Source organism: Python bivittatus, unplaced genomic scaffold, assembly GCF_059951505.1.
Source record: "Python bivittatus isolate LINGU-HERP-01145 unplaced genomic scaffold, Pbiv_v1 ctg000980_np1212, whole genome shotgun sequence".
In the NCBI taxonomy this organism is placed as follows: Eukaryota; Metazoa; Chordata; class Lepidosauria; order Squamata; family Pythonidae; genus Python; species Python bivittatus.
In genome coordinates this window covers 23,088,201-23,100,042 of record NW_028277125.1, presented here as the reverse complement: position 1 = coordinate 23,100,042, position 11,842 = coordinate 23,088,201, and the positions used below count along the sequence as shown (strand labels likewise).

General features: G+C 41.5%; 1 protein-coding gene across 1 annotated transcript; it reads left to right on the top strand.

Moving 5' to 3' along the window:
• Positions 1-9,481: 9,481 nt before the first annotated feature.
• RAP2B (RAP2B, member of RAS oncogene family) lies at positions 9,482-11,636 on the top strand. Its single transcript, XM_015889914.3, has one exon. The coding sequence runs from the start codon at positions 10,190-10,192 to the stop codon at positions 10,739-10,741; it is 552 nt and encodes a 183-aa protein (XP_015745400.1). The 5' UTR covers positions 9,482-10,189; the 3' UTR covers positions 10,742-11,636.
• The last annotated feature ends 206 nt before the right edge of the window (positions 11,637-11,842 follow it).

The window sequence follows — 11,842 nt, the reverse complement described above, 5'->3', positions numbered from 1 at the left end:
TGTGTGTCATACTGTTGGGTGGCTCCCCGTTATCAGGGAAGGGTCTCTAAGTTAGTTTTCATTTATCTCCTTTTCAGCCAAGGGAGGGATACCAATTATCTCTCTAACAAAGGGAGAGGCACCAAAAGAAGAAAGCCAAGTTACAAGCCAAGTCCTTTGTGCCTTGGAGGTTTCAGATATTAGTTACCCGTTCCCTATATAAAAGACAGGTGGGTCCCTAAGATTAAAAGACCCATCGTAGGTTATGCCTGGGAGGCTCTTGCTTTTCCACAAGAATTGCACATACAGTATTTTTCCATTTTGGGCCCCTCAATATACTAAGACAAACATTTGACTAACTGCTGCTAAATAACTGTTCTGACTTACCTACTAATTCAACTTAAAGACAGACTTAGGAACGGATCTCGTTCATAACCAGGGGACTGTCTGTATTCTTTTATGCTGGATGTCAAGTAGAACAGCAAAATGAGAAGAAAGAATGCAGAGGAAAACCTCCCTTGCTATAGATTGTTCCAAGTAACTTCTGAAAACTGCAAACCTTTGATCACAGATGTCATCACTTTTTCTGCTAATAGTGTTTTGTTCTGATTGCCTTGTCTTTGGCAGCTATACAGGTGCTGGGGGGCGGGGATCAGTGGATGGTATCTATTCCATAACTATATCTGTAGCCTGGCAGAGGCATCTCTAGCAATGATTCCAAAATGACAAGGTGCACATAGTAACATCATAATGCAAATGTCACCATTGCATACTTGCACACTGATATCTGACACAGTTACATAAGTTGTAGCATTTGTGCAATATCATACATTTTGTCATTTGTCCCCCACCTCTAAGGAACTTTTAAATGCCTTCTGTTGCACAGCTCTTAAAATATTATGTACTTATCAAGAAGAAAACTACCCAGCTAGATGGTACCACATAGCTGACCTTGGCTGAACTTAGAATCCTAAGCAAGGTTGGTCCTGGTTAATACTTAGAAGGGAATCATCTGGGAAGTTCAAGGCTGTGGACTAAAGTGGGAAATTGAGAAAAAAGGGGAAAAAAAACATTCTTGGAAAAGAGTAATGCCAAACCATTTCTGTATCATACCAAGAATACTGTATGGGATGTAGGCTTGTAAGACACCAGGACTTTGCATGAATTTAAATCTACTAATGTTGGCAATGTACAGTGCATCACACTCATGGAATTAATTAAACTATGTATATAGATTTATAATCCTAAATGCAGCAGCTTAGAAATAATCATGTTGAATTCAAAGTTTTTAGTATAAACATGGAGCATTGGGCTTTACAGTTGTTATTCCAGGGCAAGTCACAACTGAATACAGTTAACAGATAAATAAATCAATTGCACTTATATCTAAATAAACAACATCTCATTTGTAGAATTAATATTAGCAGTTATTGATAGTAGCAGTTTTATTATGAATGCATGAGCAAGTGCAATAAATCAATTGCACTTATATCTAAATAAACAACATCTCATTTGTAGAATTAATATTAGCAGTTATTGATAGTAGCAGTTTTACTATGAATGCATGAGCAAGTAGAAATAATTACTTTCAAAACACTAAAATATGGAAATATCTAGATAAATAAGTAGTAGATTCTGTAGAAATGGAAAAGCATATATAGTACAATACCTTGTGTTTTATGACATTAACTGGAAGTAATGGTTGTATCAAACTATAGTTTAAAAAGACCGAGTAAATTCATGAAGAACAAACTCATCACTTAGCCATTATCTAAAGTATCTAATACTGAGGACTCATCAGCATGTCATGCTTGTCCAGTGTGAGGACAGTCCACTAGACATTTTTAAAGGACAGGAATGCATAATGTCACCCTAAACCTACTCCCAGCCCACTACAAACCTCAGCCTGTCTTCTCTTATTATGGGTTTTCTGACTTTGGCCAGCACAAGGGGCGCAGTGCAGTCTGTCTGCTGCACTTCATTTCATAGTATGCAAATAACTATACTCCTATTGGCTACTGTGTGCTGTGGTAGGAATGTCCCCCTCCTTCCACTCGCTGCCTTCCATGGTCATTTCATCCTGTCGCTTTTTGAAAGGACCTTCCAGTGGAGAAGGAGATGAAATGTTAGACCTTTTTTTTTCCAGGTTCATCAGTAGACCAAAGAAAGGCTCTGTGTTTGTGTTTGTGTGTGTGTGTGTGTGTGCGCGCGTCTGTGCATGTGCGTGTGTGTCTTCCACCTGTTGACCTTTCTTCTTTTTTTTAACCAGGTGAGATTGACAGGAGTTCAACCAATTTCCCTCACTAGGCTAAGTGACAGGAAGTTTTCTTGTGGCGTTTACTTTCTTTCCCTTTCAAACTGATCCACCAGCAGGCACACCAAAAGGAGAGTGTCAGACACAAAAGGGAGTCAATGGAGAGGGATCCTGCAAAAGGTCCAGCAATGGAAGCCCCATTCCCACTGAAAGGAAAGCCACTCATGCTTGTTTTCCCAGCAAGGATGGGCAAGGTAAAGAAGCCACCGTGATTGACCAACAAGAAGCCCTGATAACCACTATCCAGACAAAACAGCTTTGATCTTCAAAGCTGTTCTTCAGCTTTGGCAGGCTGGTGCCAAAATGAAGAACAGATTGAAATCTAAACAGCAATTTCTTAACTTGGTTTAATTTCTAGATGTTTTTAGCACCAGAAGCAAGCAGCTTAAAGCTGCTCTGTAGAAAAGCACTGAGTATCTAAGGCTGGAGATAAACAGTAATCAATTTTATTCAATGTGCAATATTTCTAGTTTCTCATTATCAACTATAATACTGTAGGTAGTGGAATATATAAAGTTGGGATTGCACAAAGCACAGGTTTATTTTTAGTTTTTTGCTTTTGTTTTTTTGCTTGTGATATAGACTTCTGAAACATGCATCTTCAAACTTAGGTAGAGTATAAAGCCTGCTTGCTTTAAGCAATTTTTCTTGACTGAAGTTGTATGAAATTCAGAGCTTTACAATGATTTTAAAGAGAGTAAAAATAAACTTCAAGGAAAAAACACTATTCTTGTTCAAAATGATGATAATGTCAATTGCCAGTTTTATATAATGAATTTGGCCAAAGCCAGTTCCTCAAATCTCTCTAGGTTTTCAATTATTTTAATCTAAGTCTACATATTGTATATGGTTTTGGAACATTATTCTGACTTTTAAAAATTAACTTTATACATTAAAATATAGATTTTTATATTTTTAAACTCCAGGACTCTTTTTTAGCTGAGCTGTATGTGGGTTTCTTTTGGTGATTCCTTCATTAAGTGCTATTATTGGATTAAAAAATAACTTTTTGAAGGAGGGGTAATGGGAGAATAGATGTAAACTTGTGTTGGATGACTGACTTTTTTTTTTTTTTTGGAGAATGTCTCAAATACACAGTATATAACTTGAAGTCCTAGGACTGCAAGCATTTGCCCAAACCCTCCTGTTGAATTATTATGTTTTAGTAGGATAGAACAGGTAAATTCTTAAGCATGTGGAAACTAACCATCTTATCTGCACTTAATTTAATTTAAATTAAATTTAGTACCAGTTCTGGATCCTTCCATATGTTTGGAGTGTGGTCCCCAATGTGCCACTATTATACTAAAGTGCCCCCAATCCACAAGAGGTAGCCCAATTCTGCTTTAACAGAACTGCTGTGGCTTAAACTCATTTACCTTGAGGCATCTGTCTCATGCTGCTTCATAAGAACTCTACTTGTCAATAAATAGCTTGTTTTATGTTAGTTCACCTAAACTCAAGTTGCCCCAGCAAGATAATCTCACCCAGTGATGGCTAAATGATAAATTGATTTGACCCAAGATGCTAAATGTTTGAATTAGCACTATTTGAACAGGAATGCTTCATGGAGATGGGAAGGGACTCAAAATCTCATTTTTGTGAAAAGTACAGAGCACTGATGAGACCTTTTCAGGGTGGATTCATAACTTACATCTTTGTGTTCACTCTGAAGAGACAATCTTGTATTTCTATGGGCAAAAGGCATAGCAGTTCTCCTTTTTTTTCCCCTGTTCCTCCTTCCTTATTAGATTTGTGTCCCCACTTTCCTCAAAGACTTCAAGGTGGTGCACATAGCAGGCCTCTGCTTATTCTCCCTACAATAAAAATGCTGTGAGGTAGGTTGGGCTGAGAGGATGTAACTGGCCCAAAGTTACCCACTGAGTGGCCATAGCTAAGGTGGGCTTGAACCTGGCTTTTCTTGGTCATAGTCCAACACCTTAACAACCGAAATTAAACATAATTGTATTTAGTATATTTAATATAAAATACTTATAATATGAATGAGATTATTCACCATTGGTGTATTGAATCATTTTCTTCTTTTGTCATATTAAAAATTATCATTTGGTAATGGTTTTTATCTCAGCAGAGTGCTTGGATGGAAGACCACCAGAAAATACCAAGGCTGCAAGGATTGGGAAACTGGGGTAAAAAACCCTAAAAGAAAGCAGTGGCAAACCAGTTCCACATTATTTCCAAGAAATCTACATGGATGTCTCCACAAAGTCACCAGAAACTGAGCTCGACTTTAAGATGACTTTTTAATTATTTTTGAAGGCGCCTGGAACCATATTCAAGATTTCCAGGAACTGCATGTGGCCCTATTTGTACGCTTCTACATTATATAGAAGTCTCTGAGAAACCAGAAGTAGCTTCATCCACTTCCCTCTCTTTTCACAAAAGAGCACATTAACGAAAGGCATCAGCGAGTGCTTTGTGGTGCATTTTCAGCTGTTAAGGCAGGAAAATGGGGAGGAGTGTTGTAATGAATAGGCTTGCCTTTCCATGAAACTCTGTACAATGTTGTCAGAATAGTGGTTTTCAAACATAATGCATTATTATTCTTTCATTAGCAGCCAGGCACTGATCACTCGGTTGATATGAATGGTACAAGAAGAGAATCCATCACAGGGAAGGAGATGCAGCTTGTGGTAATTGTTTTCCTAGCCAGCACTGTTTATTCAGTGGAAGTTTTACATTTACATAAAGTATTTTGTCAATCTAAAGAATTAAAACTTTTGTAATTATAGACTATTGTAGAGAAAGAGCAAAGGTTGGAAATGGCAACATTTTCTTTTCTTAAAAGCAATGCCTGATTGACAAAGCAAGCAACAACAAAATGGCTTGACTATGACTATGGCAAACAGCCAGGCTTCCTTATAATTCAAATCACAGCCAGTCTGGTTGTCATTAACAAAGACAAAATTGAAAATAATATCATGTGGCAGTTGTCCCATGTTGGACTGAAATGATTCACCAGTTAAAATGCAGTTGAGTGGAAAAGAGCTTTTCTTAAATTGATTTAAGGCTATAGAGTCAGTAGATCATTAACCTCTGTATTAAATTAATACATTTTGAGGAACTGAAAGTTATTTAGGTGGGGTGAAAAAGTGACTCTGATTTTCCTAGGTAAGGGTTCCAGATAAAAGGCGAATATGCAGGAATATTTTTGTCCAACACTTTAGGGAAGAAGGCCTTGCCATTTTCATTCAGTTTATAGACTACAGAACCTCTGTTACAACAAGCAATGCAAGTACAAAGGGGAAAAATATGTATTGATTTATTTATTTATATTTAAAATTTGGATACTGCCCACCTCACAAGGAAGTAGAAATAGAAGAAAGAATGCTTATTTGGACTGAATGGTGATAATTGTAGAATATAATCATGTTTTGTATGGTAGAAAAAGGATACAATTTTTGGCAATATCAATTTAATTCAAATCTCAAAATATGACTACAATTTGTAATCCAACATTCTTTTAAAGAGCTCCAGAAGTTACACATTTCCCCCCCACAATTCTGAAGTTGACCTAATTGCAGTATGGCTTGCTAAAGAAGCCACCATTAGCTAAACTCATACGTGAGGTATGAAGTACATTTTACAAAGTACAATGGCTGCTGTTACACAACAAGCTAAGCCAAAATCAAATGAACCACAAACAGCTTATCAATGATATGGGAAACCCAGCGAGATTCATGGCTGAATTACAACTGTGAAACAGTTAAATTGTTTGTTTCTCAAAACTGTCTTTTAAGCTATAGCTTTTTCCTTAACCCTAAGAAATAGCCCTTACTTTGGGTGACTGCTCACTTTCCTATCTTTTCAGATAATTTGTACCACAGTAATATAAAAGGTGATTGCTTTTTAACAATTAAGTTCAGCAATGAACTTAAGTATAGGCATAACAATTACTGTAAAAATCAGAGCAGTAACTACAAGAACTCAAAATATGGGCTATTTTCTAGGACTGGGTAAAACTTTGCTGCTTCATAGAGTCTTCTCAGTACTGAGTGCTGTAGCAAAATGGCATTGCAACACAGAAATGAAAGATCCTGCATCTTGATGTCTCCAGGTGAAGCATCAAGATAGACTGCTTCAATGGAAATGTTTTCTGCCTAGGCACGTGCGCATCATTAAGCCTAGTGAAGCGGCTACTTTGATATTACAGTTCTGGTGCATCTAGAAGCAGGCCTTTACTGTACAAAATCACATTATAAAATTTGACCAAAGGAACTTTACAGCCTAAACTCCAACCTGACCTGTTTAAGAAACTCCCAGAGATGTACATCATAGCAGTTGCAATACATTTACTAATCTATATGAAATGCTAATAAGACTCAGATGAAGCTTGGAATGCCTGTGAAGGATACATTGCTCTTTTTGAATGACATCATCTCCCCACCTTCAGTAATCAAAATGACCAAGATGTTTTTATTATTATTACTATGGTTGCTTGCAGTGTCAGCCAGAGGTTTAGACTAGATTTGGCATTTTTATCCACCTATCGAGTCCTTTCCAAGGACCTGGGATAGGCAGATGTTGTTGTTTGATGGTGTTAAAGGTATTGTCTCAGGATGTAAGCTGTTCCAAGTAAAGCTGCCTTTTGCAATTGACTGATGGTGATTCTGTCAATGCCAATGGTCTTCAAGTGGTGCTCCAGATGTTTTGGGCTTAAACCTAAGGCGCCTACTACTATTGGTACTATCTTTGCTTTCTTTTGCCATAGGTGTTCTACTTCTATTTGCAGATCTTTGTATCTTGTGATTTTCTCCAGTTCTTTTTCTTCTATTCTGCTGTCTTCGGTTATTGCAATGTCCACTATCCAGACTTTTTTGTCTTTCTTATCAACAATTGTTAAGTCTGGAGTGTTGTGCGGCAGGTGCTTGTCTGTTTGAATTCTGAAGTCCCAGAGCACTTTAGCTTCTTCATTTTCTTATTTTTTGTCTGTTTTGTGGTCCCTCCAGTTCTTGCTTGGAGGCAATTGGTATTTCTTGCAGATGTTCCAATGCACCACTGTTGCTACTTTGTCATGCTGTTGTTTGTAGTCAGTCTGTGTGATCTTCTTGCAGCAGCTAATTATTATTATTATGGTTGGTTGCACAGTCAGCCAGATGTTTAGACTGGATTTGGCATTTTAATCCACCTATTGAGTCCTCCCCAAGGACCTGGGATAGGCAGATATTGTTGTTGTTATTATTATTTAAATTTTTTATCCTGCTTTTATTATTTTTTATAAATAATTCAAGGTGGCGAACATACCTAATACGTTGTATGCTGGCCGTGAAAGCCCTCGACAATACCTAATACTCCTTCCTCTTCCTATTTTCCCCACAACAACAATCCTGTGAATTAAGTTAGGCTGAAAGACAGCGACAGGCCTAGTCACCCAGATGGCTTTCATGCCTAAGGCAGGACTAGAACTCAGTCTCCTAGTTTCTAGCTTGGTGCCTTATCCACTAGACCAAACTGGCTCTATTATTTCTATTATTATCTATCATATCTCCTAGTCTTTGACTTTGTTCATGGAATCCCTGGCTATTTTCCTGCCCCCATGGTTGGAATTGTTACTTTTGTTCTCCTCACCCTGCTTAATATTGTTATTTTTAAAAAGAAGGTTTCATAAGGAAATTCCATCTGGGGATTTTCAGATTGGTGAAAAGGGTCTCTGTTCACTATATCCACCAATGTATTATATATTTCTAGATTAACTAGGAAATATAATTACAGAACATGTAGAGTGTGTTGTCAAGTTCACTTCACAAACATGAATGAATGAAAAATCAACACTAATTGTTTAGTGTAATGTAATTGTAAATCTCTCTTTAATAGAAATGTAACCTTCAGCTGCCCAATCTATGCTGTTAAATAGATTAATCATGCCACAAGAACAGAATAAGGTATGTTTTGCCAGCATTCTCAGGTAGTTTCAGCTGAACAAACAGGAGGTGTTTTCCATCTTGTGATATATTTTTGCATTTTCTCCTCATCATGATATTGACCCCTAAGTCTTAACTGACCCAGTCATGTGTGGAAAGCCACAGGATCATTCTGTTATGCATAGCTACCTTTATGCTTATCCTGTTTTGTTCATGTGCAGATTGTAAATGTATACATCAGTCTTCCTCAATTAGTGCCTTCCTGATGTGTCAAAGTATGACACACTTAGCTGGGATTGATTGAAAACCAATACATTTGTTGAATACAGAAGTGTTTAGAATTAAATGCAGCATGTCCTAAAAACCAGATGCTGGGAAGAAACAGTGGAAGAGCACCATTACTTTCATGTCCTCCAGATGAGTTTCGTAGATGCTTCTGATCAGCCATGTGTGACACACAGTGCTGAACAAGACTGGCCTGAAGCAGCAGGCTTCTTATGAAGGCACTAGATTGCGTAGAGATTTATGCAGCTTACTTAAAATCAGGTGGAGAGCCACTTTGGTGTAGTGGCTAAGGCACCAGACTAGAAACTGGGAGACCAGGAGTTCTAGTCCTGCCTTAGGCACAAAGCCAGCTGGGAGACCTTGGGCCAGTCACTCTCTCTTAGCCCTAGGAAGGGGCCAATGGCAAACCAATTCTTGCCAGGAAAACTACAAGGAGTCATCCAGGCAGTCGCCAGGAGTCAACACTGACTTGAAGGCGCGTGTGCGCGCACACACACACCAGCTTTCACTTGCTCACTGTCATTTCATCTCTGGCTGTTTGCACAACTGAAAGATGGTTTACTGAATTAACCCATCTGCCTGCGTTTGCACCATGCCGTGAGCCAGGCTTTAACCTAGCACTTTCTGAGACAGCAACAAGCTTCATCCTTGGATCTTACAAGAAAAGGCTCCTCTTTCGAGCCTGCTTCCGGAAATTGTTTTTCAAGGTTACATTTTCGGAAGGTCCAGCGGCGCCGCTCATCTCCTTTTCCAAACTGTCCGCCAAAACTTCCCTCCTTTGCAAGAACAGAGGAAGAAAAGGAGAACGCGGGGAAACGGCGCAGCTGAAAGAAAGAAACAGCTGCTCGCTCGCCAGTCCTTTTCCCTTACAGCCAATCCACGAGGAAGTCCCCCCTCTCGGCCAATAAGCGGTGGCCGGTTGACGAACACTGAACGGCAGCCAATGCCGGCCAGAGGGGCGGGAGGCAAGGGGGCGGGAGCGTATGTTCTCCCTCCTCTTCTCCGCCTCCCTTTCAGGTGGGGAAAGGGGTGCGTCCTCGTGCCTAATGGGGTCGGGAGAGGAGGAAAAAAGCGGGTGATTAGCAAGGCGCGTAGCCCGTCTGGCCGCAAGCGAGGAAGGAATGGACCACGGCGGCGCCAGCGGGCAACGCGAGGCTGGGGCGGCGCGCGCCTGGCTGAGGCGCTCTGCTTGCTGCCGGGACGCAACTGGAACTAGCGCGCGCCGCCTCCACGCCACCCTGAGCAGCAGCAACAGCAGCAGCAGCCGCCGCCGCCGCCGTCACCGCTTCCCTTCCTCCCCCTGCTCCTCCTCCTCCTCCTCCTCCTCGAGCTGTTGAGGCGCAGGTCTTGCCTGGCGAAAGCGTCTCCAAGCTCCCGTCGCGGCTGGCCTCGTCCTGACTGGGTGCTGGGGCGCAGGGAAAGGCGAGAGAGCATCTTGTCCTATTCCGCCGCTAGCCGCCGCCTTTCCTCCTTCCTCAGTGCCTCTGCTCCTGTCGTGGCCGCCGCTTCCCGAGTGCTTTCTCCGACTCATCTCCAGCAAAGAAAGGAAGCCTCCTTTCCGTCGGGGGACGGCGGCTTCTTCGCTCCGTCCCTCCCTCCCTCCTCTTGCCTGTCTTTTTTTTTTTTTTCTCCCCTTCCTTTCTGAGGGTGGGAGGGGAGAAGAATAGGAGCCCGGCGAAGGAAGCCAGCCGCGCGCAGCCCGCCCGCCCTGGGTGTGCGTGAAAGAGCCATGCGAGAATACAAAGTGGTCGTGCTTGGCTCTGGCGGGGTGGGCAAATCCGCTCTCACCGTCCAGTTCGTGACTGGCTCCTTCATCGAGAAGTACGACCCTACCATCGAGGACTTCTATCGCAAGGAGATCGAGGTAGATTCCTCGCCCTCGGTCCTGGAGATCCTGGACACGGCCGGCACCGAGCAGTTCGCCTCCATGCGGGACTTGTACATCAAGAACGGGCAGGGCTTCATTCTGGTCTACAGCCTGGTGAACCAGCAAAGCTTTCAGGACATCAAGCCCATGAGGGATCAGATCATTCGGGTCAAGAGGTACGAGAAGGTGCCCATGATCCTAGTGGGCAACAAGGTGGACCTGGAAGGCGAGCGGGAGGTCTCGTTCGGGGAAGGCAAAGCTCTGGCGGAGGAGTGGAACTGCCCCTTTATGGAAACTTCAGCCAAAAACAAAGCCTCGGTGGACGAGCTCTTTGCCGAGATCGTCCGGCAGATGAACTATGCTTCCCAACCGAACGGGGACGATCAGTGCTGCTCTTCCTGTGTGATCCTCTGAGAAAAAGGGAGGGTGGGGGAAGAGCACAGCAGCGTTGCTTTATGTGGTGTTTTTTTTTTCCCCCCTTTCTTTCTTTTCTTTACAGTTTGAAATAAAAAGGTTTACAGCAACAGCACCACACGAAAAGGTGGCGGCAGCTGGAGCAGCAGTGTTGTCATCCCATGAAACTCCAAACCTTTCAAACAAATTTTGCATTACGCCCGGATCCCTTCCGGATCCCTTCCAGGTTATAGTTTATACTCATGCTGCTGCGGGTGGTTGTCGGTGTCATGAGTATGCATTGTCTCTCCTTAACATCTGATCCCTCCCAAGGAGAAGAAAAAGAAAAACATACAAAAAAAATCTCTCTTTGGAAATGTGACGCTTTCCGCATGTACATGCCAGCGGTTTGATTGTTGCTTATTTCTTGTACTTGCCTCGGTTCGGAGGATTGTATTGGCCATTGATAACCCGTAGGAAAAGTTCCTGTGTTCTTTGCAGCAGGGGAGTGAGTGAGCTAAGAATTGCTTTATAACTGGAAGATTAAATACCCATAGACACACCTATAAGAAATGAAGGGAAGCATCAAAGGAAGGAAGTACGCGTGGCGGAGATTCAAATCTTCCACTTGTCAGCCTGAAATTAGCTAGTGGCTAGGTGGCTTTCTGATTTTGAGGATTTCTATGCAAAGTTGGAATATTTGTTACCATGCTTATCTCAACCGAAGAAGTATTGCACAAGTACTGCCTGGGACTTTAATAACACTGATGCCAATACAGCGCATGAGGTGCCACAAAAATATCTGCTGATTACTTGTGAAATCTATTTTGTTTACTTGTTGTATTGAAAGGGAAGGAATGAAGAGCATTTATTTGTGTTTTTTTTTTTAAAAAAAAATCAGCTATGAAAACACTAACAGACTTGCACAGTTTTTAAGTTGTGTGTATTTTGTGGAATGGCTGGGGAGAGACAGGGCAGGCAAAGTAATAACTTGCCTTATTCAATTTGAGGGGGGTGGCGATAACCAACTAAATCTCTGAAGTACAAAGAGTTTCTAAAATGTGGCACAGGGCGAACAGCGCCCCTGTGTGTGTAGAGTGCCTTCAAAGCAGCTGTTATAGC